Source organism: Sylvia atricapilla, chromosome 25, assembly GCF_009819655.1.
Source record: "Sylvia atricapilla isolate bSylAtr1 chromosome 25, bSylAtr1.pri, whole genome shotgun sequence".
Taxonomy (NCBI): Eukaryota; Metazoa; Chordata; class Aves; order Passeriformes; family Sylviidae; genus Sylvia; species Sylvia atricapilla.
The window spans coordinates 3,865,508-3,893,489 of NC_089164.1; the positions used below are offsets into that span (position 1 = coordinate 3,865,508).

Sequence of the window (27,982 nt, forward strand, 5' to 3'; positions counted from 1 at the left end):
AGCCACGGCTTCTCTTTGAATCTCTGCCAAGGCCTTACCACCCTCTGAATATTTTTTTTTCACAATATCTAATCTAAACCTACTCTCAGTCTGAATTTTGGTAAGAGTATTTGTAATTGTTAATTTTAAGTATTGTAAACTTTTGCAAGAAAGCCAATAAACGTCTCTGTAACATTGACTTTGGAAAAGGCAGAATTGAAACTCCATGGATTTCTTGAGTGAGTGATGGTGACCTGACTGGACTAAATCCCTTCTTGGAAGCATTTGACCTTGTCCCAGCTCCAGCAGGGCCATCGCAGAGCACATGGCACAGGATTGTGTCCAGGTGGGTCTGCAATATCTCCAGTTAGGGAGACTCCAAACCCTTTCTGGGCAATCTGTTCCTTCACAGGAAAGAAGTTCATCCTCATGTTCAGGTGGACCTTCCTAAAGCATCAGTTCCTGCCCGTTCCTCTGGTGCCACTGCTGAACCCCCGGAGCAGAGCCTGGGCCTTGCTCTGACACCCAGAGTGTGGCCCAGCTGATCTCCCCGTGCCCGGCCCGGCTCAATTGCCGGGGCTCTCCCGTTGGATCCCCCGTTCTGGCCCCGCTATCGGTGCTGCCCCGTTGGGCTCCCTGGCCCGGACCGGCTATCGGTGCTGCCCGTTGGATCCTCCGGCCCGGCCTGGCCCCGCTATCAGTGCTGTCCCGTTGATCCCCCGACCCGGTCCCGGCGCTGTCCCGTTGGATCCCCGGCCCGCTCCCGGCACTGTCCCGTTGGATCCCCGGCCCGCTCCCGGCGCTGTCCCGTTGATCCCCGGCCCGCTCCCGGCACTGTCCCTGGCCTCCCCGGCCCGCTCCCGACACTGTCCCGCTGATCCCCGGCCCGCTCCCGGCACTGTCCCGTTGGATCCCAGCCCCGCTCCCGGCACTGTCCCTGGCCTCCCCGGCCCGCTCCCGACACTGTCCCGTTGATCCCCGGCCCGGTCCCGGCACTGTCCCGTTGGATCCCAGCCCCGCTCCCGGCGCTGTCCCTGGCCTCCCCGGCCCGCTCCCGGCACTGTCCCGTTGATCCCCGGCCCGGTCCCGGCGCTGTCCCGCTGATCCCCGGCCCGCTCCCGGCACTGTCCCGTTGGATCCCAGCCCCGCTCCCGGCACTGTCCCTTTGGATCCCCGGCCCGCTCCCGGCACTGTCCCGTTGGATCCCAGCCCCGCTCCCGGCACTGTCCCTGGCCTCCCCGGCCCGCTCCCGGCACTGTCCCTGGCCTCCCCGTCCCGCTCCCGGCACTGTCCCGCTGATCCCCGGCCCGCTCCCGACACTGTCCCGTTGATCCCAGCCCCGCTCCCGGCACTGTCCCGTTGATCCCCGGCCCGCTCCCGACACTGTCCCGTTGATCCCAGCCCCGCTCCCGGCACTGTCCCGTTGGATCCCAGCCCCGCTCCCGGCGTTGTCCCTGGCCGCCCCGCCCCGCCCGGCCCCGGCGCTTCCTGCGGCCGCCCCGCCCCGCGGTCACGTGCGCGCTCGCCCGCTCGGGGCTCGGCTGGCTCGGCCTGTGCGGGCGCTCGGGGCCCGGAGCGGCGGCGGGAGCGCGGCGGGGCCGGGGGCGCTCGGGCCCGGGGCGGCGGCGGGACGGGGCGGGGGGAGCCCGGCCGGGCCGTGAGGGCGCGGCGGAGCCTGGCGGCGGCGGCGGAGCGGCCTGGGGGCTCCCCCCGGCGAGCGCGGGCCGAGCGGGCCGGGCCGGCGGCCGTGGCGGGGCTATGATGAGCCCGCTGCGGGCTCCGCACCCCCGCGTGTCCCCCAGGCAGGTCCGGCCCGCGGCTGAGAACCCCCCACCGGCGGTAAGTGCGGGCGGCGGGGCCCGGCGGGGCGGGCAGGCCCGGGCCCGCCCCTTCCCCCGCGGAGGGCCCGGGGCGGCGGCGGGGCCCGGGCCCCGGTAACGGGCCGGCCCGGGGCTCCGCTCCCGGCCTTCGGACCGCGGGCGGGCGCTGCCCCGGGACCGGGTTGGGCCCGCCGGGGTTGCGTTTCCCACCGACTCTTGTTTTTACGGTGCCTAGGAAACAGGCCTGGGCACGGAATCGTAATTTTATCAGGGTCTTCCCACTTCCTGCGCTCCCCCGATCGTCGGTATTGTTTTGTTCGTTACTGGGGGGTGTTCTTAGCGGGGAGAAAAGGCGGCTCGGGAGCGACCTTATCACTCTGTGCAACTCCCTGGAAGGAGGGTGTAGCCAGGTGGGGGTCGGGCTCCTCTCCCGGGTAACGAACGGCAGGACAAGAGCACTGAGTGATTAGCTGCGCCAGGGGAGGTTTCGATTGAACAATAGGAGGAATTTCTTCACTGGTTAGACGTTGGAAGGAGCTGCTCTGGGAGGTGGTGGAGTCACCGTCCCTGTAGGTGTTTGAGCAACTGGACGTGGCACCGAGTGCTCTGGTCTGGGTGAAGCGTGGTGTTTGGTCACAGGGTTGGACTCGATGATCTCAGAGGTCCTTTCCAACCTAATTGACTCTGATTCCTGCCGTGTTCTGGGACTCCTCTAGCCGTTAGAGAGCTCGATAAAAAGCTGTGCTCTTGTGCTTCTCCAGTGCAGTAACCCCACTGCACAGACTCTCTCGGTGATGCCCTCAGGAGCAGCAGTTACAGAGGTTCCCTTCCTTGGTGGAGGGCACCACATGGTGCCCAGAAAAACACTGGTCGTTCTGGTTTTTGTGCAGATACAGGATCTTGTCTATCACAGCCTGCTGGCCCTCATGAGTTCTTCTCTCCCTCTCCAGGTATGGCCTCACAGCTGCAGGTGTTCTCCCCTCCGTCAGTATCCTCGAGTGCCTTCTGCAGTGCCAAGAAACTGAAAGTGGAGCCGTCTGTCTGGGATGTTTCAGGACAGAGCAGTAGTGACAAGTATTATACCCACAGCAAAAACCTCCCAGCAGCTCAAGGGCAAGCCAGCTCCTCTCATCAGGTAGCCAATTTCAGCATCCCTGCCTACGACCAGAACCTCCTTCTCCCCGCTCCCTCCGTCGAGCACATCGTGGTCACCGCGGCCGACAGCACCGGCAGCAGCGCCACCGCGTCCTTCCAGAGCAGCCAGACCCTCACCCACAGGAGCAACGTTTCTTTGCTGGAACCATACCAAAAATGTGGATTAAAAAGGAAAAGTGAAGAGGTCGACAGCAACGGTAGTGTGCAGATCATTGAGGAACATCCACCTCTCATGCTGCAAAACAGACCTGCGGTGGGTGCTGCGGCCACGACCACCACGGTCACCACGAAAAGCAGCAGCTCCAGTGGGGAGGGGGATTATCAGCTGGTCCAGCATGAGATCCTCTGCTCTATGACCAACAGCTATGAGGTCTTGGAATTCCTGGGACGAGGGACGTTCGGGCAGGTGGCGAAATGTTGGAAACGTAGCACGAAGGAGATTGTAGCCATCAAAATCCTGAAGAACCACCCTTCCTACGCCCGGCAGGGCCAGATCGAGGTGAGCATCCTGTCTCGCCTGAGCAGTGAGAATGCTGATGAGTACAACTTCGTCCGCTCCTACGAGTGCTTTCAACACAAGAATCATACATGCCTTGTCTTTGAGATGCTGGAACAGAACTTATATGATTTCTTAAAGCAAAACAAGTTCAGTCCGTTGCCCCTCAAGTACATCCGGCCCATCCTGCAGCAGGTGGCTACTGCCTTGATGAAGCTGAAGAGCTTGGGTCTGATCCACGCAGATTTGAAGCCAGAGAACATCATGTTGGTGGATCCTGCACGCCAGCCCTACAGAGTGAAGGTGATAGACTTTGGGTCAGCCAGCCACGTGTCCAAGGCCGTGTGCTCCACGTACCTGCAGTCACGGTATTACAGGTAAGCACTGAACCAGCTCAGGCTGATCCTGCTGGGGGTTCCTCCTGTACAGACACTGAGCTCCTCTGTCTAACCCCAGCTGAAGGGCAGCAGGAAACCATCAGCTCTGTGTGTTTCCTGGAGATTTCTTCTGAAAGTTGGATGTAAATAAACAGAATGTCTGCCTTGCAGGAGTGGCCTAATCTGCAGATCAGCACCTTCCTTCCCACCCCGTCAGTGCACTAAGTTGGTTTTACCCTGTCCACTGGCTTGTGACACTGTATGAAGTAGCAAATTGGAGAAGCAGTATGGGAGTGTTACGTGATGCATTTGGGCTTGTCTGCCATGATCTGAAACTAGTCCATTAGCCTTGGACATTTAGAAGAGAGGGAAGTCAAATGGATGTCAATCTCTATTTGCTTTTGTTTCTTCTGATTCTTCATCTTTGTCTGAACCCCCTTCACGAGCACATGACTTCCTGTGCCAACCCTGGCTAAGTCATGCTTTCATGAGACCTGCAGCTCCCTTAGAGCAGTGGTGAGAAAGACCTATGCTTCCCTTAGCAATATGTAGAGATGTCTTCTATCCTGCTCCTGCCCAAGAATTAAAAATAAGTTATGGGCAGAAAACGTTAAAACTCAGAGACTGTGTATAAAGCAAGCTGTGCTGTTTCTTTCAATTATTTCTCCAGCTTGGCTCTGTTAAGTGTGTATTTGAATTTAAGTAGCAGCAGACTTCAATAAATGGATGCAGAAAGAGCTTCTGGCTTCAAAGGGCCGTGGAGAGTCTGTGCTGTGTTGTCAGGGCTGCTTTGGGTGGAATGTGAGCTCACTTGACGCAAAACGCAGAACTAGTATCTAGTCCTTCCAGCTGGGACCAGACAGGACTGAGACACTCCACCCCACCCTGTGTCTCTGCCCTGTTTGATGTCTTCCCTGGCTGCTCACTTCTGTGTTAAAGCCTGGCTTATTGTAGGTTTGCTCTGTTCATCCCTCATGCTCCCTGTGTGCTTGCTCCCTTTGTTTTTGTCTTGTTTTTCTTTTTAACTCTAACACCCAGTACCAGCTTTCCATGACATTCCTTTCATGTGATACAGACTTTTCTTAATCCATTGCTCATGATCTTTGCTCAGCTTGTTGGCACCAATCTTTCCAATTCTAAACTATTGATTGGTTTTTTTTTTTTTGTAGCACTGTTGTCCCCTGTGCCCCATGGCACTGTAAAAATGCTGACTCTAAAATACATCATCAGTTTTGTTATTATTGCATGGAAAGACGTGACCACTGGTCAAGAATCTGCTCTATCTGACTTGCCACACGTGTCAGCAAAGGGGTCTGGGGAGGCCCACGGTGCTCTCCAGTTTGTGGTATCTCAGAAAACAGATTTAGCTGAGGAAAAGCAGTGAGGAGTGATAAGAATCTTCCAGGGGCTGCAGGGAGGGAAATTCCTGCTCCATCTGTGTGTGGGGCACTGGAGTCCCAGCCCCTTCCAGCTCCCTGGGGTGACTGACTCTGCCAGAAAGGCAAATAACCTGGGATTAGGTGGCGTTGGACTGTCTGCTTGGCTGCAGTGAAGAATGCTGTGATGTGGAAATCTAGTATTTAGTGATATGTAATTAGTCTAATGGTGATGATTACTAAAATCCATAGTCTAGGAATTTACAGAGATGGCACAGAAACCAGCTTGTTGTGGGAGAACTGGATTGCTCTACCCATATTCACATTACATTAGTGCTCAGATGAGTTCCAAGTTGGAATTTTTTTCAATGCTGAGTTTAATGAAAGAGCATAGACCAATTCTTCATGTGGTTCTCTGTCAGCCATTAAAAATAAACTTCTCTGTGCTCACTTTATAGCTTTCAATCCCTGTTACTGACACTTAGGTTGCCTCTGCTGTAGAGATCTCTAAACCAGCCACACTTGGATGCTGTAAGATGGATTTTCTGATTTATGTACCCTTGAGGAAAAAAAAATCTTCTTTTATTAATTCCTGTCTATGTTGCTGGAGATCATCCTGTCCAACAGCCCAGCTTTGCCCAGGGTTTGTCTGTCCTGCTGGCAGTGACACCTTGCTCCCAGTACAGCTCCAGCAGCATTGTCCTGCTGGGTTTGTCAGGACAGGTGGGTCAGGGCTGAGGCAGGATCCCTTTTCCACAGACACTGCTGCTGCCTCTGCTGCCTGACCCCACCCAGGAGGGACAATTCTGCTGCTCACACTTTAAAGAGTGAGCAGAAGTGCCCATGAAGAATTCTTTGTCTCTGAAGCCCATCATGGAGTAGGAGTAGATCAGCTCTCTGCAGTGAACAGTTTCTGTGGCAGTTCTGGGTTGTTTTTGCAGTAATTCCTCACCTGAAAGCAAGAGTACCAGGTGAGGTTGCTTTTGTTCTTGGGGAGGATGAACAATGGAAGGAAACGGTGTGCAGAAATAAAAAATCCCTGGAATACTGATGTCCCTGCTGTGCAGAGTGGGGTTTACTCATGTGCTGTGTTTCATGTGAGTGCAGCCATCCTGGGAGTTTTGCTCAGCTCGCTGCCTCCTGGTGCTGCCTGGGGGCCAGTGTGGAGCACAGACTGTAAGACCTGGCAATTTGGCCATGAGGAGGTGGCCCTGAGCATCGAGGGGGAGCTGCAGAGTGCAGGAATATCCATTTCTCACCTCTGCTTTGGGCTCTGTGACCTACTTCTGTGCCAGCCCTGCTGGCCTGGGGAACAGCAGTGCCTGCTGCCAAATCCAGCTCTGCTAATCCTGCTCTGTGCTGGCCCTGCTGCTCCCTGCACTGCTGCACTTGCACAGGCTCTGTGTTCCCACCAGCCCAAAGCACAGGTATAAACACGGGGTGTTTGGAAATGCTGGGAGGGAGTCTTGCAGTTTTCTGGGGCTGCTGTGAGTCTTTTCTCTTCTGAGAGTGCCTGAGTGTATTTGTCAGCTTTGGGAGGCAGTGCTTGGCAAGCATCTGTGCAAAGAGTGTTGTTGATTTTATTTCAAAGGGCTTAAGATGGTAAAATCACTTTAATCTCTGGCAGAGCAGCTATGGAAGTGACCTCTGCCTGCTGTCCTGGTTCAGCTCACATCTCATAAGGCTGCTAATTGCAGTGGTGTAAAAGGAGATGAGAGAAATTCTGATTTCCCAGCCCTGTCCTGCAATCAGAATAAAGTCAGGTAGCTCATGAGAAGTTCATTTATTTAGTTGCAGGGAAGAAAATACAAGACTTCAGCTTGCTGTCATCATTATATTGATATTTAGGAATATGTGGGTTTATTCCATCCTGGAGTTAAATGACCAACAAACTGTCACAAATCTCTATTTCCATTAGAATTGGTGGGGGGTTTTAACACACTAGAGAAGGATTAGCATGCTCTGCATATTCCACAAGCCATCTATATTTTAGTTTGTTTGCCAGTCCAAATGCAGCATTGCTTATATGCCAGGTCTGGGTCCTTTCTGAATTGGAAATTCCTGCATCAGGATAATCAAGAGAGGCAGTACAGTTTGCTGATGATGTCTCATAAAGCAATGGCAAGGAGAGCTCCTGTGTAAATTATATGAATTGTATTTTTTCTACTTGTGAAGAGAGTGATTCCTCTGGTTTGCACCTCTTAGCCTGTAGAAAGCTGTATCCATTCTAGCTTATTTCCTTAAAATATAAATGTTAACACGACAGTCAGCATTCAAATATCAGCTACTGCTCGTATTTGCATAATCATTTTGTATTTTCACGTGTGAGAAACCTTTACAAAGTCAACAACTGCCAGGAACAGCCAAACAAGAAGGCAGAAGCAGATCAGTGTTGAGTAGAGAGTGTCATTATGTCTTAGCTTGAACCATCTATTATCCTGATTACTGAAGGTGTATCATGGCTCTGGTTTTGGGGGCTCAGACATATTAAAATCTGGATGATAAAGAATAAAGGTGACCTCACTGCAACAGGCAGCTGGTTCAACTGTTTATCTTTGTTATAGAACCCCAGACTGGTTTGGATTGGAAGGGAACTTAAAACTCCTATCCCAGGTTGCTCCAAGCTGAATCCAGTCTGGCCTTTTCCTGATCTCGTGCTTGAGCAGCTGGGCTGAGTGCCTTTGTTTGGGAGACACCTGTGTAGACACCTAAAACAAAAGGTGTATCTGGGTCTCCACAGCACAAAGGGTGATTAACTGGGGAGTCACTTCTTGCCAGGGACAAACAGATGGGAGGTTGAGTAGTCAAGGAGGATGAGTGTCAGATTTACTGACACCTGTACATTATGCAAGCCCTGGTTTTTAGAATTCTGAATTCTGCAGAGGGATCAGAGCTGGTTTCAGAGCCTTTTTTAACACCTGAAATATCCAAAGTGTAACAGCAGAAATGCCACACAAGCCCTGAGGCATGACCAGGAAATGGATAGCCTGCAGTTCAGGGCTTTTCTGTCTTCCTTTGCCCTCGTGTTAGTTATGCATGATGAAGGCTTTCGTATTTCCTGTACTTTCCAGAGTAAATTCCCACAGCAGCTCACGTGGGGTTTGCAGCACCTGGGGTTTTGTGCTCTATGCAAATGTAAGACCAGAATTTCTGCTGCTGGAACAGCCTGAGTTTGTTTCAGAACTCTGTGTAGGTGAGGAGCTGTACTAAAACATCCTTCTGTGGTATGAGTCAGCTCCAGACACAAATCTCCCTGAAATCCCAACCTATGAGAGAAGCAAACCCTGCTCGGAGTGTGAGTTTTTTTCCATCACCTCCCCATGGAGGCTGGGGCCAGACAGGTACATTTTGCATTAGGTGTGGTTGAGTGCACAGAAACCTGAAACACAACCTCCAGCTGGGCTCTCTGCATCCATTTTAAACTCGAAACTCTCTGGGCAAACCCTGTATGAAAACCTGCTGATAGAAACCCAGCAGCTCTCTGAGGAGCTCCTTTTCCTGGCTCTGCAGGTGCTTTTCTTTGCCACATGAAGCAGGCATGCCTCCTGCAGCTGCTTACCTGGGAATCTCAAGACCTTCTCCTGGAAAAGTCTCTGTTTTCCAGAGCTTTTCTTCCCAGTTCTCTTAGGATAGGCTGGACTAGATGATCTTGAAAGTCTCTCCATAATTCTGTGATGCTGTGTGCTGTCTCAGGGACACCTCACATGCTGTCAAGTGTAATTAAACTGATGACTCAAGAAGTAATTTTATGCAGCTGTGATATAAAGGCCTCCTAGGAGCTGGGGGGGAGCACCATGGCAATAAAAGAATCCACCTAAGTGATGAAAAGGTTGGGATCCATTAGGCCACCCAAGGAAACAACTTCTGCTTTAAAGTGAATAATTTATATTCACACAGATTTACTTGTGCATAAAGGGGCTTTACCCAGAGCAGTTTACAGGGAAGAAATGGAGCTTTCAGAGTAAAAGATTTGACTTTGGCCTTTTCTTTCCCTTTTTCCCTCACCAGAGCTCCTGAGATCATCCTGGGTTTGCCGTTCTGTGAAGCCATTGACATGTGGTCACTGGGCTGTGTCATTGCTGAGCTGTTTCTGGGCTGGCCTCTGTATCCAGGAGCATCTGAGTATGACCAGGTGAGAGCACGTGGGGGATGTGGGATCCTCACACGAAACCACAATTTTCTGTGTTCAAACCCCCCTGAATCCCCCTTGTCCTGCATCAGCTTTCATCAGTGCACATTGCTGCTGTCTGAGCTCATTTTCTCTCTGTGATATTCCCATTGTCTCTGAGCAGGGAGCACGGAGTTCTGTGTGTTTTCACTTGAGCTGAGTGTACCCTGTCCAAAAAAAGGGGGCCAATTTGCATTAACCCCTGGTTTCCAAACCCCAAAGCTGTTGAAACACCTTCCTGCCATAGCAGAAGTGGGGAGGGTGTGTGTCCTGGTGTGAAACACCCTCTGTAATTTCACCATGAGGGCAGTTTTTCCATGTGGGGACAGAGCAAGCCTATCATTCCTGCCCTCTTAATACCTACAGCAACCCTCAGTTTTTATGCAAAGTGTGTCTTTGGAATCCAAGGGCAAGACTCTGAGAGGCATCTTGAACTAATTAGTCCTTTCTGTGGATACTTGGCATTATTACCTGGCCTAGTCAGTGCCTATAAAAGGACAAAAAGTCGATGAGAGGGGATTTTTTTCAGAATAGCTTTTCCACTGGGGTTTTTGTGGTGGGATCTTGTTACAGTGCTTGGTATGGTTTTCCTTATGTGATAAAATACATGAAAACTTACTAAGTTTGAAAACATACTAGTCATGCATCTTCCCAGCACTGTAAATTTCCAAAGGAAACACGGTGGTACCTTAATGAGAAGAATGAATTAAAGTAGCTGAGGTAGGGGCTGGTGGTTTCCTTGTACACTGAGTTTTGTGTCATTCTGAGAACCTTATCTGCTCGTGTAGGTGGCTGGGGAGGAGCTGCTTTTTCCATTGCTTAATGACAGGATTTTGCAGCCCTCTGTGAGACAGTGTTAGGTGTGACTTCATGGGGTTCAGTTTGATGTCTGAATTTCCCTTGAAGACTGGGGATGACTTGGCTTTCATGTTTTCTGAGATTCTGCAGCAGCAAGTGAAAGTTGAGGTGGAACTTGTGAGAGGACCTCTCCAGGAATGAGTTCATGGGCTGGGCTGGGATTTACAGCTATTTTTTTAAACACTCTTTGGCTGTAAACAGAAGTTATGTCCTGTACAAATAGAGCTGCTACCTGAACTATTGTGTAGATACAAGAAATGTTCATGTGCAGACGTTTGGATCCACCTTGGCTTAACTGAAAAGTGAGCCCATAAATTCATGTGGTCACAAGCTGTGACAGTGCCCTGGCACAGTGGCATAGCAGGAGTTTGGCAAATAAATGCTAAGGATCTGTAATTAATAGTTTGATTCAGGCATAGTTACCTTAACACTGTGGAGTTTTTAATAAATTTGTTATTTTCTTTCCTTTTGAGCATACCGTTTTATTTGTTATCTCTTTACCAGTGTCTTATCAGTGTCTTATCATCTTCCAAAATTCTTAGCCCTTTTTTTAACATATAAAAATAAGTATATTAAATATGTTTGAAGGTATTTGATGTTGGTTTCTTGGTCAGTGAGAGCTTTGCCATGGCATGATTCTGAAATTGAGTGGCTGGTGTATTGTGTAGGCAGGCAATGGTGCTTGGATAATTATGCCTTTAATTATTTATACATACATGGTGAATTCTGCAGTAGTTTTGCCTCAAAATATGTGTTTCTTACACTGTTTAATGTCTTGAAAGCCTACAGTCTGCTTACATATACATAAGCAAAGAATATTTTCATAAAATAAGAAAGATTCATTTCAAACCTAAAATTTTTGCGTGATTGCAAAAGTGGCTTTATAAATACTTGAGATGGTACCTTTAATTCTGCATTTTTGCATATCTGGGCAGTCTTTCTTTACAGGTAATTTCCTATTAGCTATGAGCAGACCTGGTTGTTAATTACCCCATTAGCTGTGAATTCTTTATGGTGGGAGTGCTCACTCTTGTCATTTTCTTTCTCAGATTCGTTATATTTCACAAACTCAAGGCCTTCCAGCGGAGTATCTTCTCAGTGCAGGAACGAAAACAAGCAGGTTTTTTAACAGAGATCCAAATTTGGGATACCCACTGTGGAGGCTCAAGGTTTGTCTGTCTCTTCCATCCCCAACTGTCTTTTGTTCCTTGAGGACTTGATAGAAATTCCCACCCAATTTTGGTGTGCTGTGAAAACATTGTGAGTGAGGATTGGCTTTGAAACGTGGCTGATTTGGGGTCTGTGATTGCAGGAGCTGTGCAGAGCTCCTGGTGCTGCTCTGACAAAAGCATGATAGCACCAGCAAAGAGTGGGTGTTCCATCACTGAGATAATGGGTGCTTATTATGGGCTGCTCATTCTCAGGGAAGTGTGTCATCTTGTTGTCATCTCCTGACAATCCAACCAGTAAAGTACAGAGTATTTCGTGATGGCTTTGTTAGTTTAACAGGAATCTGGTTATGGGTTGGCAGAGGACAGGAAAGAATGGGATTTAGGCCTGATTTGCCTTTAAAGCTGAGCAGCAAAAAGAAGGGGAATTTTGCCTTTCTTCTTTATAGAAGAGGGATTTAAAATATTTATAACCTCTTCCTAAATCAGAAACCTTCAGTTCTTTTGGCTAATGCCCTGCCCAAGGAAGCCTTGAAATGAAGTCACCCTGTTGTTAATTCAGCCTTGCAATGAATGATCTTTCTAGCTGAGGGAATGGGATCCCAGGGCTCTTTGGGTTTGACCTGCTGGTGTGTCTGAAAGCAGCAAATGATCATCTGCCTCCACAATTTCTTGCTGCTTTTTCCTTATCAGTATGTAATATCTCAGTTTATACTAATGTTTTCTTTTATAGACCCCAGAAGAACATGAGTTGGAAACAGGAATAAAATCAAAAGAAGCTCGGAAATATATATTCAACTGTTTGGATGATATGGCGCAGGTGTGTGGGATCTTGGGACACAGATAACTCGTTAATATTTACATTTAATTTAGTAACTTTAATTTTTGGGGGGAGATCTCTAAAAATTAGGTTCCTGTGCTGGAGCAGCCAGTCCTTTTCTACTGACAGTTCAGAGCACTGATGGAGGTTTACCATGGTACCAGTTTGCATCAGAAATCAGTGGATTAAAAACAGTCAAAATGTTAATTATGAACCTGTTTGAAATGTTTTGTGTTTTCTTATGTCTCAGTGTGTTAGACAGGAGTGTTCCCAGAGCAGTAGGAGAGCTGAGCCCCTTCAAATGCCTTTGTAGGATTAAACTTCTTACTAGAAATAGCGACAAGAACTACAAATCACTCTTACTTTCATTCTCTCTTTAGAGGTAAAATGAAGGAATATCTCAGTGGTTTCAATATCATGAGGCCTTAAATATTAAATATCAATTTCCTGTTGCCTTTGTAGCTACAGTCAGGTTACCATAATGTTACCATCAGGTTACATCTGTGCAGAGAAGGTGGAATCATTCTGGCTTGCCAGCCTCTTACAGATTCCCCCAAAACATGAGGACATTTTGCCTCTGAGTAGAGAATGAAGCCTGGTTGATGCCTTTGAATAGACCCAACTCCTTGTTGAGAAGAGAATTCCACATGCTTTGGAATGAATTTGAGAAGAGAATTCCACGTGCTTTGGAATGAATTTGAATGTTTGAATGAGCAGGGGAAAGGCAGTGTGTTAGCACTGTGATACCTGAAATTAGTCTGCCTAAGAGACAGAAATGCTTAATAAATATTTCTGTGTGATGTGAAGTTATTGAATGGTTAGGCAGCAGTTAATTTAATGCTCGTGGGAACTGCTCCCATTTGATTTTCCAGGTGAATATGTCTACAGACTTAGAAGGGACCGACATGTTGGCAGAGAAGGCTGACCGAAGGGAATACATTGATTTGTTGAAGAAAATGTTGACAATTGATGCAGATAAGAGAATTACTCCACTGAAGACTTTGAACCATTCGTTTGTTACAATGGCACATCTGCTGGACTTCCCCCACAGTAATCAGTAAGCTCCCTTGGATGGGTTGTTTTGTTTCAGGATTTGCTGGAATCACAGGGCAGCACTTCCCAGTTTTCTGTCAGGGCTGTTTTCTGCAGTTCCTGGCTGATCTGAAAATAGCAATGGCATGTGTAAGGAATGGAATGTTCATAAGCTTCCTTTTCATGTTTTAGGACATTCTTTGTTGATTTAAAAGAACCTAAACCTAAAGCATGTGAATAAAGTTGGGAATCTGTCACATCTGTGTCCTGTTTTCACAAATCTGATATTTTCCTTCTGTCATTCTTTTCCAGTGTGAAATCTTGCTTTCAGAACATGGAGATCTGCAAGAGAAGAGTGAACATGTATGATACAGTGAATCAGATCAAGAGCCCTTTCACCACTCATGTTGCTCCTAACACAAGCACAAACCTGACAATGAGCTTTAACAACCAGCTCAACACAGTGCACAACCAGGTACAGCATCTTTCACCTGTTTTATCCTAATCAAAGACATGGAGTAAGCTGATTTGGTGCCTTCAGGCCAAAATTTACTCTCCAAAATTCATAGTCTTGTCTCAAAAGTCTAATTTTCCAAAACTCAGTCCGGGGAGCCTCTTTACTTCATGTATTGAGAATTTGTCAGTTCATCAACATAAGTAAATCGGGTGCAATTCATGTTTTTCATTCTGTGTTGTCTTAAGCCTTTTACCTCAAACATTTTCCAGGTGCTTTCCTCCTGGTTTAATATTGATGGTTCCTGTTGTTTGCTTTATAACAAAGAGAGATAAGATTACACGAGATAAGTGATTTTTTTTTTTTTAATTTATTTTTCTAGGCCAGTGTGTTGGCTTCCAATTCCACTGCTGCTGCTACTCTTTCCCTGGCCAACTCGGACGTCTCCCTGCTCAACTACCAGTCTGCCCTGTACCCATCCTCTGCAGCCCCAGTGGCAGGAGTGGCTCAGCAGAGCGTTTCCTTGCAGCCTGGAACCACCCAGATCTGCACACAGACAGACCCCTTCCAGCAAACCTTCATTGTTTGTCCCCCTGCTTTTCAAAGTAAGCTCAGAACCTTTGGTGTGATGCCGTGGTTTCGGTCAGTTAAGGCTGGAGAAGTTGTGATTTGCACTAAAGTGAGAAAACCCTGACTTGAGCAGAGCTCTCTGTGGGTGTCACACGAGGCTCTTGCATCAGATGGAAGTGCAGAACCAGGTCAGACATGTGCAGGCAGCTTGATTCCCTTCCAGGCCCTGCTGGAGCAGGTGACAGGATCTAGCCTGCCTGGGTTGCAGGCTCCAGCTGGTTGCTCAACCAGTTTTTCCCCCCAAACTGAACACAGCAGCATTCCACAGAAAGCAGGGAACAGAGGAGCCAGACCTGCCTGAAAATCGGTGTGTCTTGTTGTGTTTGTTATCTCAAGAGCAAATACCTGGCTTTTGAGCCTCAGTTCACAACCCTGATGCAGGTTTTTGCTACCAGCAGATTGTTACAGGCTGTGGGTCAATGAGCTTAGCACAGACAGCTCTGTTCATGCCTCTGCTCGTCCTCAGGGTTCTGCAGTTCTGCTGATACCTGGATTGTTTTAGTCTGGAGGGTTATTTGTGATATGGGAAGTGATGGTGTAAGGCTTGAACTTTAAACTTGTCTCAGGCAGCTTGGAATTAGGTGTCTGTGTTAGTGTTCCTGCAAACCAGCTTGCACAGAGCCAGGCTGGTGAGGGCTGGCTGTCCATCATGGCCCTGCAGGATGCAGAAGTATTTACTTCAGCTGGTGTTTTACTGGGATTTCATCAAAGCTTTTCTATCCCTTAATCTGACACTATCCTCTGCCCTTACCTAGGAGGAATTTGATTTTTGGAAACAAATGAAAGAGTAATAAAGCAGCTTAGTGATGTGTCTTGTCCTCCACAGCTGGACTTCAGGCAACTACAAAGCATTCTGGGTTCCCAGTCAGGATGGAAAATGCTGTCCCAATTGTGCCACAAGCACCTGCAGCACAGCCACTGCAGATCCAGTCTGGAGTACTCACACAGGTAAAAAAAAAACCACCCAAAACCCCTCATAGGCTCAACTGCAATTCCATCACCCAGGAGAATCTGCCTGAATACAGGGGCTTCTCAGGACACTTTGAAAGATTAAAAGCAGGTCACTTTTAAGACAGTATTTTCTTGTTGTGTTTTGTTTTTCCAAAATTAAAAAGCCTGAGCTATTTTATGTCGTGTGCCTCCATGGTTTTAGGAGTTTGATTTACTAATGGGAATAAATATGTGGTTTTCAGCTGCTAAAAACAGGCTGTATTTTTCAGGCATGGACACTGCCTTACAGGCAGTGCTGGTCATTTTTGCCTACACTGTAAAAACGTGGCAGGAGAAATCATTGCTGTGAGAAGTGAGATCCCAGTAAAGAGAGGTGACAACACAGATTACTCATGCTAAAATTTCGTCTTTAAATCAATGAAATTATTTCTGAATCTTTTCAGCTAGTTACATTCTTAGTGTGAATTAATGTGTAGCAATTACATATCTATTTCTGCAGTTTGCAGTTTAAGCAACATGCAATACCAAAATTCACAAATCATTCTAAAAATGCTGTTTGAAATATTAGTAATGTGTCATAAATTAAAATCACTTTAATTTCCAAAAAGTAATCCTTTAGTATACAATAAGTGCTTGGTGATTCATGAGTTTTATTCACTGAAAATTTGTATTTGTCTTTATAATTAAGTGCATTTTTATTTATTTGCATAGTTGTAGTTTCTGCTGGCAATAAACAAACTCTGTTAGTTTTATTCTTTGGGCAGTATATTGCACTTACTGACCTTCTTGTAGAGGAGTAATTTTTAGTTTTTTCAGTCCAAATATTTAGGTGGCATTCTGTGATTGCTGGTTTCCTTAGCATTAATGATACAGGTCACAGTATCCAAAAAGCAGAGTCCACTTGAAGGCCCACCTGAATCCAAGAATGAAAATTGTACACCAAGAATCTAATTTTAATTAGACATTTGATGGACTAGTACGTGTCTGGGTGGTTTCATCACAGATAACTTTGCTCTTTCATGATACCAAAGACCTGCTGTGCCTTCCATGAAACCCCAGAGTTTACCTTTTCTCACGAGTTCCATGTGTGGATTTTGAGGTCTGACAGCAAGTGCAGGGAGCCTGGGGTGCACTCTGTGCCATAGCTAGTGCACTGTGGCTGTCACCTGCCCTCTGGGACCCAGTAAAGTGCCAGTAGCTGAACTCACTTTGACTTTTGAACCGTGTCATCAGAGAGAGATCCCATCCCCAAATTTTTCCCCCAGCTCATTTTGACTTTCAAACTGTGTCATCGGAGAGCTCCCATCCCTCGATATTTTTTTTCCCCAACTTGTTTTGACTCTCAAAGTGTGTCACTGGCCTGGAGAGTCCCAGTTGCTGGTGCTCTCCCCAGGGCTGTGAAGGTTCCTGTGGAGGAGCTGCAGGGTCTGGGTGTTGGTGTTGGTGTCGGTGTCGGCGCGTCCCTTCCCGCCAGCGCGGTGCCCTCGCCCGGCCCTGCCGCCCACCGCACTGACCTGCACTTACCTGCCTCAGCTCGTGTGTTTCACTCACTGCCTGATCTACATTTCAGGGAAGCTGTACACCACTAATGGTAGCAACTCTTCATCCTCAAGTAGCCACCATCACGCCGCAGTATGCGGTGCCCTTTACCCTGAACTGCGCAGCCGGCCGGCCGGCGCTGGTCGAACAGACGGCTGCAGTACTGGTAATTGCCTCCCTTGATTGTGTTCACTAACTGAGTTTTTGTTTTAACTTAGACTTGCAGAGGGCATGGAAGCATGTGCCATCTTGTGGCTGTGTTCTTGCTACATCTTAATGTCTTGTTGTTTTCCTCCCCAACATTGCTGAAGCACTGTCTGACTCTGACGTTTAGTGTGGCTCTGTAAAGAATCCAGATCCATTGACTATTACCTTTGCTAGCCTAGTAATGAAAACTCTTCTAAACTAGACCCTAGAAGAGTTGTAATCGTTCTTGTTCTTTGCTTACTCTCCTATCTTTGCCTTTTGATTGTGGAATACAAAGGAATCAGTCTTTAGCTTGACTCTGCTACAGGTACCTGGATGGCCAGAATTTGACCTACTTGGCAAGTTAGCTCCATATTTTGTTTGCAACACGTGTAAAGCTGCTTTGTATGGAGAAATGTTTCAGATCATTAAGCACAGGCTAAAATCCCTAATGACAGCAAATCCTTTAATGTATTGCTCTAGCAGTTGATTTCTCTTAACCTCTGTTGAACATTGACAATAATTTTCTGGCCTTTTGTTATTTATAGCCAATCGCACGTAGCTTGCTTCATCCAGATAAAGATTCTGTTCCTCACAGATACTTTCAGTTGATATGTATTTCTTGGTTGAAATTAAAGGTGAGCTCTAGTATCCAAAATGGCAATAGCTAGATTTTAGGTCATTTGGAACAATTTTAAAAAAGGATTGGGGAAGGGAATGAACACACCTTTAAGAAGTATATGTTTGCAAAATTGTCCTCTTCTGTATTCTGGCACCTGCATCAGAACAACTTTGCAAGTGCCACAAAGAAGTCATTGTAAAACTCCAGAATCAGATCAGTGAAGCTTATGAAAACATTGCAGTGCACTGAAGTGCTGGTATCCTCACATGTCCTTCAAAGCACATTCCATTGTGTGAACCATGTTGTTTCTTGTGGCTTTAAAGTGATAGTTTGAATGTCATTTTCTTCTGAGAGGGAGGCCTCTGCTGAAGTGGAATTTGCTCAAGTCATACCTGTCCTGAAATTTAAACCCACTCATTTGAGTTCTTGTGAACCAAGTGAGCTGCTCCCTGGTTCTGGGGATGGGAAGGCAGGAGAGTGGGGTTCTCCTGGTCACAGGTCTGAGCTAAACAGACCCAGGAGTGCTTCTTCTTTCCTCCTGTTGAATTTTGATTGCTGCAAGGCTGCAATCTGGGCTCTGAAAACAGCAAGGGGTGACTGTAGCAGAACTTGGGACACAAGTGAGTTGTTAGCAGTGCTCTCCAAAGTGTAACTGGGCTTTGATTCAGCAGGCAAATTCTCTTCTGCTGTGTGTGTGCAGTGGACTTGAGGTTCAACTCCCCTGTACAGCAGTGGGGATCAGAGCCGGCTGTCTCCAGACTCCAAGCCTGCGTTCTGAGTTTCCCTGGAGGACTTGGCTAGTTCTGTTTGGATTCTGGGAGCCTTTGGCGTGAATTTGCTCACCTTTAGTGCTTCCAACACTTCTCCCTTGCTGCTTCCCCTGAGTTTGCATTAGCCATTTGCTAAGCTTTGCATATTTTTGTCCTTCCTCTGTCAAAACAGTTCGTCGCTTGGAAGGCCCGATTTCTGCCTCTCATTGGGAATTTATATCTTGCTGTATTAAACTCTCTGCTTTGTCTTGTGCAGGTGTTGGCTTTTGGAAAGACGCATGGTGTGACTTTTAACATATTTCTCTTTTTATTTTTTATTTTTTCAATGTTATTGTTATTATTATTATTATTATTCCGCTTACGTTGGCAGAGGTTTTAGCAGCTCTCTGCTTTGAAGGCTTCTTGTTCGGAACTGGTGTTTGTACTAAGTGGATCTGTTACTTGCAGAGATATTGAATTTAAAACAGCAGGTTTTGCAGTTTAAGGTGCAGGAGAGAAAGCCATATATTATCAAAATCATAGAAATATTACGCTGTCAGATTTATTTGGACAGGAACAGTGATAATATTAATGAATTGAACCTGCCTTCATGTAACTAAATTATCTCTCAGCGTGGCTTTTCTTAAATGCTTCCGTTGAGGTGGCTGAATTTCCACTATAATGACACCATCTCAGCTCTCTCAGTGTGAGCCCTGCAAGGCAGAAAAGCAGCAAGGACCAAATTGGTGTAATATTTTGGGACTCCTCAGCCCAACAGTGGGCTAAGTTTGCATTCAAAAATGGTCCCAAGCAGTGCTGCTGCACCTGGCAGTGTGGTACCTGGCTGCATGTGCAGCATGATATAAACACTGTTTTCTCCAGGTGACAGCAGTGGTAAAAGAGATCAGCAAAATGTTGGGGAAGCTCATTCATCTGGTTTTCTTCTTCTTGGGAAAGCGTGCAACAGTGAGCTGTATCTCTGCAAGCTAACAACCCACCCCAGTGCATTTATTGCTTGGACAAATCTCTGCCTGCCCCTGCAGGAACTGAAACCTAGTGAGCCTCGTGTCTGTGTTTGTTGTTTTGCAGCAGGCCTGGCCGGGGGGAACCCAGCAGATCCTGCTCCCTTCCACCTGGCAGCAGCTCCCAGGGGTTGCTTTGCACAACTCTGTCCAGCCAGCAGCCGTGATCCCGGAGACCATCGGCAGCAGCCAGCAGTTGGCTGACTGGAGGTAGGGATTGCAGGGGCTCCTGCTCCCTGCCAAGTGGGAATACATCCATCACACTGCCCACAATGTCTCACTGCCCCTCAGGGGCTTGCTGCAGCTCGTGGTTCTTGCACCGTAGTCATGGGATTTGGGTCTCTTGTTTTTTTTCTCTGCTCCAGGAATGCACATTCCCATGGAAATCAGTACAGCACTCTCATGCAACAGCCATCTCTGCTGACCAACCACGTGACGTTGGCCACAGCACAGCCTCTGAACGTTGGGGTTGCTCATGTTGTGAGGCAGCAGCAGAGCAGCAATGTGCCAGCAAAGAAGAACAAGCAGCCAGCACCAAGCACAGCCAAGTAAGGATTCCATTGCTTCCTTTCCCAGTCCTAGAAAAGCCACGAGTTTGTTTGTGGAGATTGCCTTTATGATGTGAAAAACTCATCTTCTGATCACAGAGGCACTGAGGGTGTAACTTCATTGTGCTACAATTGCATTTAAAAATGTCTTGGAAAAAGCGTTTTTGCTGTAGTCACTGATTTAAATTATATTGATTTCAGTGAGTTCAAGGACATGGTTGACCGAGTGCTTTACTGTCCTGATCAGAGGGGTTTTACCCTCCTGGGGTGTTGCAATGAGAGTGACAGAATTGTTGAACAAGGGGTGGTAGTTTCTGGCAGTGTTCAGTTGGATCAGTCCCATTCAGAGCACCTTTGAGTGCCTTTGGCTGTGTGTGGCACTTCTCTGAGTGTCAGCACTGAGGTTCTCTTTATGTATGCATGTTCATGCTTCTATGTTCCTAATGCTGTTTGTCCGAGCCTCTGACCTGGAGCTGAATCCTGCTGTGCTTTTCCTGCAGGCCCAGCTCTTCTCTGGAGCCTGTGCCCACCCAAGTGTACTCTCTGATTGGGAGCAGCCCCCTGCGCTCCACCTCGTCCTCCTCCAACGTGCTGGTCCCTGTGCAGGAGCAGCACCAGCCCATCGTGATCCCCGACACTCCCAGCCCCCCCGTCAGTGTCATCACCATCCGCAGCGACACTGATGAGGAGGAGGACAGCAAATACAAACCTGCCAGGTGGGATCTTCCTTTAGCCTCTACTGGGCTCAGCTCACGCATCAGGGAGGGTGGGGAACAGCACGTGTGAGCCCTGGGCAGGCTCCAAAGAGCTGCATAAGACACAGTATTCCCCATCACATCTTTGTGGTGTTGTGCCTGTATTTCGTCTGAGTTTTACCTGACAAGGAGGGAGGGTGTGAGATCCCAGAGGGAGATCTTTAATCTGCTGGGCAAAGCTAGAATGTTTCCCATTTGCATTTTGTCTTGTTTTTCCCCTGCAGTTTGGGTATGAAGCAGCGATCCAACGTCATCAGCTACGTCACTGTTAACGACTCCCCTGACTCTGACTCGTCCCTGAGCAGCCCCTATGCCCCAGACCCCCTGTCCTCGCTCAGGAGCACTGGGGGGGCCCTGGAGCTGCCCAGCAGAGCTGCTGCTGACAGCTCCAGCTCCCGCACCATCATCGTCCCACCCCTGAAAATGCAGCTCAATGACTGCGTTGTGGCCACCCAGGCTTCAGGTGGGTATCTCAGTGTGTTCTGTCCGGGTTCAGGTGCTCTCCTGTCCCTGTGACACATTCATCCTCACAGCTTTGGACTTCCCACAGTGGGTCTTTCTCAGCTTTGGATTTCAGAGCTGCTGTTCTGAAAGCCTTGGTCTGTTTTCATAGCCATTGATAGATTGACCTTTCATTTCTTTACACTTGGGCCGCATTTAGAAAGATCTATAAACATTCCTGATGGTTTCTTAGTCACATTTGAAATCATAATTAAAGTCTCTGTGACAGAAACAGTCAATTTAGTGCCCAGAGCTGGTTACCACCAGCGTGGGAAGGGGAGGAGTGGACTAAGCTTTGTGCCGTCTTCCAGGCATCCTGAGCAGCACCAGTAAGACCAAGCCAGTGGCCTCAGTGAGCGGGCAGTCGTCAGGATGCTGCATCACACCCACGGGGTACCGCTCCCACCGCGTGGTCACCAACGGCGTGCAGCCCCTCAACCTCAGCCAGGTGAGCCTACCTGCCTCTGCTGGCCTCAGGGATGCCTCAGGACTGCTTCAGGACTGCTTTAGAAACGTGGGAGGCAGGGACAAAGGCTGGCTTGAAAGACGATCAATAGTTGTAAGCTCTCATTCTTTGGAGCTGATTCTGTCTTGTAGGTGGTGGAGGGTAGGACAGACTCTGTGTGAGGTTTCTCAAAGGCAAAGGATTTGTTCCTGTACCAGAGGGCAGGAGAAGGAAGTGTGGTTGTGTCCATAGTCTCTCTTTGTGCTCCTTGTCACACCTGACTTAGAGCAGGTCCTTCTTGCCACTCAGAAGGGTGACACCAAGATCCAGCTGTTGAATTAGAGTAACTTTGAAGGCACAGTATGAGGAAATACTTCAATTCTTTACCTTTCTCTAGACCTCACAAAGTTCCAACCAGTAGATTAAGTGTGGACTTTATCTCTCAAACTAACAGTTGGCACCTGACATCTTTGAATGTTTCAATTCAAAGATTGGTTTCACTTTATTTTATGTCAGGACGTTGGATCTCTGGGTCACACTGCAGCAGCCTCTCAGAGGAGAGGGAGTGTTGTTACCCCTGCAGTTCACTTCTAGCATGGACACCAGACAGGGGTGCTAAAATGAAGCGGCCCTGCTGCCACCCTCCCCATGTGGCAGAGGAGTAGATAGAGGTGTGAGGAGTTCTGGGACCTGCCTGCACTTGTCCAGCTCTGGTACCCCAGAGCGGCAGTTTGGCCCCATTGTGGAGGAAAAGCGTCACCTTTGTCCCTGTGGAAATGCAGTCACCTTCTCAGATCTGCAGGAGGGTGTCACAATGTGCAGCTGTGTCAGGTGGGGATGGGAGATGTCCATCAGGGGGCTCTATGCCCACTAACCTCATTTCCTCCCTGCCCTTGCAGAACCAGCAGCCCACAGTGCTGGCCTCGCAGGAGAGAAGCGGCAATGCTGTCCCGCGCCGGCAGCAAGCTTACGTGGCCCCCCTCACATCAACGATTTCTCAGGCTCCCTACACCTTCCAGCACAGCAGCCCAGTGCATCCCCACCTGGCAGCAGCCACGGCCAGTGCCCACCTGTCCAGCCAGCCCCACATGTACACTTATGCCCCCAGCACTGCGGCCACGCTGGGCTCCACCACGTCCATCGCCCACCTGTTCTCCCCTCAGGGCTCGTCGCGCCACACCACCTACGCTGCCCACCCCAGCACCCTGGTGCACCAGGTCCCTGTCAGCGTGGGGCCCAGCCTGCTGACGTCTGCCAACGTCCCCCCAGCCCAGTACCAACACCAGTTCGCTCCCCAGTCCTATATTGGTGCTTCCAGAGGATCTGCTATTTACACTGGATACCCGCTGAGCCCCACCAAGATCAACCAGTACTCCTACTTGTAGTTGCCAGTGAAGCACTGTCCTGCGATGGGCCCGAGAGCTTGGAGGAGGATTTCAGGTGAACCTTTGCCTGGGAATGACTGCCTGGTTTGTGTTTCTCCCTGATCTGGTTGTATGTTGTTCCCAAATGTCTCTGGTGAGTTCAGTCACTAACTGAGCAGCATGCTTTGTTACCAGTACGAGGGTCACTAATTAAGTTTTTAAAATTTTACTTACTTTTTATAGATGCTTTTAAAAAATTCATGGTCACTTTTATTTAAAATCGTTTTGTTGTGCTAATCAAAAGGGGTGTCAAATCAATGTGTCAGAGACAGATCCTGATGTCTTTTTTAACTTGTGTAACTTAAAAAGATCCGCAGATTCTATTTTAGCAGCTTGCACAAATCCACGTTGCCACTAAAAATGTAGTGCATGTTTATCTCATTACATTGCTGGGGCAGTTTTAAAATCAGATTTATTATTTTAACATCTGTTCTCTAATTCACTTTGTCTTTAACAAATCACTGGGTCTGCAAAGGCCATTACATCTCCATATATGTTTCTGTCAAAGGTGTTTTGTTTACTCCTCTGCTTTGTTTAAGGACTGGTAGAGGCAACTGCCTTATGCCAGCGACACGATACGTTCAGGAGTCCTGTAAACCCTGGAGTCTGCTTTGTTTTCTCGAAAATTCTCCATAACCCAGCTGAATTTTTGTCGTGTTTGTTGCAGAATTCTTCTAAGTGGTTCAAACTGTATTCAGGATCTCACTGTGTGACAGAGCTCAGCAGATCTGTCAGGGTGTTGTTGTTGTCTCCAGCTGAGAGTGAATAATGCAGCATTGCTCTAAAATTTGGTTTCTGCAGCTTATTAGATGCTGGCCCTATAATGGAGCTGGATTCCTTCGCAGAAGCACAGGGCTTTGCTTTATTCTGTTTTTCTTAATATTTTTGCCTCACGTGATTCATTTAGGAGGGAGATGAATTTGAAATACAATGAAACATCACTGTATTGATGTGTACAGCTTTTTATACTCCTGTGAGCGTATCCTCCTGGATATGTCAGCAGCTACTCTAAAGCGCTCTTAATAAGACTTGTAAACAGTACTTGCATGTAGGAATTGCAACAAAAAAGAAAAAAAAAAAAGAAAAGACAAAAAAAGAGAAAGAAAAAGAAAAAAGGAAAAAAATCCAGATTTTAAAGTTTATTACTGAATTTAAAACTATTTTAGAAGTTTTGTATTGGTGGTGTTTTAATATTTTACAGAAAATGAAATATGTACATATTGATTAGAAAAATATAACAAGCAAAACTTCCTGCTAACCCCAAATGTTCTGTCTTTGTAATCAAAATGTGTAGTGATTATACTTGAACTCTGTACTTAGTGTTTGTCTAATTCTTAAACGTTCCTGGGGATGGAAGTTGTTGTATCCTTTGTATTTAAACCAAAATGAATTGATTCATGTTGGAATGTATGTGATATAATGCAATGGTTAGAGCTCATCACTGTAGCACTGAGAGAGGAGTAGAGCTTCACGAGAGGAAAGGATACCTTGGATTTGTTTTGCACAGGTATGTGTGATGAAGAGTTGTTTGGTGTGTCCCCTTATTGTAGTGCCTTAAATGATGATGTAGTGTGACTAGAGTTTACAGTGAGCTTGCCTTACGAGGGACCAGCAAGCCCCCGTCGAATTGAAGCAATTCACCCACCCAGCTTTCCCCAGCCAGAGCAGCAGGATGGTGCAGAGCCCTCTCCCTGTCACCGCTCTCATCCCGCCTCCGTTCATGTTCCCAGTGAAGCGATGTCCCCTTGAAGCTTTCCCTTGAAATGGCACATGTACTGTTAGTGTCTGTCAGTGCATTTCGAATAAGGTTAGTGCTGGGAATGCATTGGAATGTTTAGTCTAATATTGCAGAAGTGATTAAATACGTGCAATCACTTTTATTAGGTTTAGTGTAGCGTTACCTTCCCCCACAGGAATAGCAGACGTGTCGTGTAAAATATTGCTAGCTTGGTGATAGAATATTTATACCAAAGAGAGCCTGCTGTAAAGCACATAATACCATTAAAAAAGTTTTATAATGCTACTGCTAATGTGGAGTTGTTGGGAAGGTCTGTCAGCTGTAGCCCTAGTTAGTGTTCAGAGGAAATACTCACTTTGGATAATCAGTGCAGGTTTTGGACTACGCTTTGTTTTCTTGAGTCCCTTGTGCTAGGAATTATTTCTCATCTTAACACATAAAGTATCTTGTCCAAAAGGATGATATAAACTGGTTCGAGCAGTCGTGTTACTGCAGCAATAAAAGGTTTGGTAACCTTGAACCCCAGTTTATGTTCCGTCCCGGTGGGAAGGAGGCCGGTCCTCACCTGGCTGTGGCCAGAAATGCCCGAGCCCACGTTCCTGCTAGAAGGAAGGCTGGACTGGCCTTGAGGTGGGAGGACTAGGGAGGGATGGAGGGCTGTGGAACTGGACGGTAGCATTAGCCCACGTTGATGTTCAGTGTGTTTTGTAGTCGGAGCACTTCCGTGAGCGTGCGGAAAACCAACCTTGCTGTGCCACGTCGTTGCTGCAAACGATGCTGTTTGTTGCTTTAGGCACTTTCTTGCTTTTTTTGACATTGCTTGTGTTCAGTACTTGCCTTGAGATACCTCTTGGGTACAGAGTTGTGCCTTTCCACCAAAAGGCAAACCAAGCTCCAACTCCCTGTTTCACAAATAGGACTTCATGGAAAACACTTCACTAACAGGAAAAAAAAAAAAAAAAAGAGAAAAAAGACCTCTTGTAAAATCTGCTGATAATTTTGAGAACTTGCCCACTTTCCCCTAAAAAAGGCAGCTTGAAATGTCTGTTTAGAGACCTTGTAACACAATTAATCCCAATCAAATGTATTCCCAAAGCATGGTGTCGTGTCCTCCACTGCCCGAGTTCCCAGAAGTGTTTGGAACAGGGAGGATGAGATGGGAAATGATCTAGGTAAAATCAAACGTGCTCCATTTGGAACAAGCTGTCAAACAATACCCCAGAATCCCTGTGTGATACACAGCAAACCCCACCCCAGCAGGTCCAGGGCCTCCCAGTCTGGCCCCAGTATATGATGCCCAGTTTAGGTGTATTGTGTTCTGCTCTAAGGAGACACATCCCTTCTTCCCTTGCATATCCAGCCCCAAATTGGGTTCAAGAATTGACTCTCCTCGTTGTCAGAGCCTGCTACACATTTTTGGAGAGAAATCTGCTATCTCTGGATAGGAATTGGCATCCTTTAATTTTCTTTACGACTAGTTTGGGATTCACCTTTGGAATATTTGATAGCCGTGGTCCCAGCTAGGTTTGTCTGTGTGATTCTTGAGCTGTTCAATCAGTTTTCTCTTACCTGACCTGTATTTGCAGCTGTGATAGCCCCTGCAGAGGCAACTCCTGAGGCTTTCCTGCTTAGCACCTAATTGATGGGATGCAGTAATTTACCTCTGACTCAGCAATTTCTTTTAGTACATGAAACTAAATTGCTTCTAAATGACAGGATTGGCACAGCCCTGCTTTCTTTTTATTAATTTTATTTAAACTTCTGAATGGTGCCGCATGTCCACATGGTTGTTTGTTGCTAAACTTTATATAATGTGTGATTTCAGATTCAGCTTGAACTATATCTATCTCACTACATGTAGCAGTACATTATATGTAATGTTAGTATTTCTGCTTGAATCCTTGATATTGCAATGGAATTCCTACTTTATTAAATGTATTTGATATGCTAGTTACTGTGTAAAATTTAACTTTCTTTTATGGTTGTGCTCTTCCTTTTTACAAGCCGCTAGATACAGGTAGTTTCTGACAATTACTGATCTATGTTTGTATTGCTGATGTACTTAGGGGGTATGTAAAAATCATTTTAACAAAAGAAATAGATATTTAAAAATTTAATACTAACTATATGGGAGAAGGGTCCATTGTGAAAACATAGTTTATCTTTGGATTCAATGTTTGTCTTTGGTTTTACAAAGTAGCTTGTATTTTAAGTATTTTCTACATAATATGGTAAAAATGTAGAACAATTGCAATGCATCAATAAAAAGGGTTAATTTTCTGTACTCTATTCATTTGGTCACTTGATCTGTTAAAGGGGGTGGGAGAGGGGTTTGGGGCTATCCAGAGTGAGGTGTCGACGGTGCGGGATGCGGATCCGGGATGCGCGTTTGGGATGCGCATTTGGGATGCACATTTGGGACCAGCTGCACTAGGTGGCACACTCGCTTCGCCGCAGCACCGCGGGCCCGGCTCCGCTCGGTCCGTCCGTGCCCACGGCCCGGGAGCCCACGGCCGGTGCCCGCGGAACCGCCCGGCCCGGCTGCCTCCGGGGCACGGAGCTGCGGTGTCCGTCTGTCTGTCTGTCCGTATATCCATCCACCCCCGGGCTGAGCCCGTCCCGGGAGCTGCCCCACAGCAGCGCTGGGGCCACCTCGGGCGAGTGCCCCAAGGCCAGCGAGTGGCCCCGGCAGCCGGGCTGGGGACACTGCCCGACGTGCCCTGTCCCGGCCCTGGCACCGGTGGCTCTGCCATCTGAGAGACCCCGGCACGGGCGGCAAGGCAGGAGCTGCGGGGTGACAGCCAGGACCTGGAGGGACACGGGTTCAGGGGACACGGGCTCAGGGAGAGACACGGGCTCAAGAGACACGGGCTTAGCGGGGAACGTGGGTTCAGAGGGACACGGGCTCAGGGGACACGGGCTTGGGGCCGGTGCCCATGGTGTGCTCTGGCTTTGCCTCCAGCAGAACTGGACATGGCTCAGGTTGGCCGCTGGGCCTTGGGCACCTCTGCGGACAAGGAGCCAGGGCTGTCCCCTCGGTGTCCCACGGGCTGTCCCCACACTACGGCTCACGAGGACGTGTCCTCTGGCTGGGGGCTCCTGCGGCTGCCTGTCCCCTGTCCCCTGCCCCATCCCGGGCTGGGGGCACCGCCTGGGTGGGCGCTGCGG

General features: G+C 47.9%; 1 protein-coding gene across 3 annotated transcripts; it reads left to right on the forward strand.

Moving 5' to 3' along the window:
• Positions 1-1,587: 1,587 nt before the first annotated feature.
• HIPK1 (homeodomain interacting protein kinase 1) lies at positions 1,588-27,103 on the forward strand. Of its 3 annotated transcripts, none has more exons than XM_066335547.1 (16): positions 1,588-1,818; positions 2,750-3,827; positions 9,212-9,335; positions 11,279-11,398; positions 12,132-12,218; positions 13,091-13,275; positions 13,563-13,725; positions 14,087-14,309; positions 15,161-15,282; positions 16,856-16,990; positions 19,474-19,613; positions 19,769-19,951; positions 20,452-20,667; positions 20,931-21,169; positions 21,519-21,655; positions 22,552-27,103. In XM_066335547.1, the coding sequence occupies exons 2-16, from the start codon at positions 2,752-2,754 to the stop codon at positions 23,035-23,037; spliced, it is 3,636 nt and encodes a 1,211-aa protein (XP_066191644.1). In that variant the 5' UTR covers positions 1,588-1,818; positions 2,750-2,751; the 3' UTR covers positions 23,038-27,103. The 3 variants fall into 3 exon arrangements, with proteins under 3 accessions (XP_066191644.1, XP_066191645.1, XP_066191643.1); XM_066335546.1 differs by having other exon boundaries at positions 1,600-1,818; positions 19,471-19,613; XM_066335548.1 differs by lacking the exon at positions 16,856-16,990 and having other exon boundaries at positions 19,471-19,613.
• Positions 27,104-27,982: the final 879 nt, after the last annotated feature.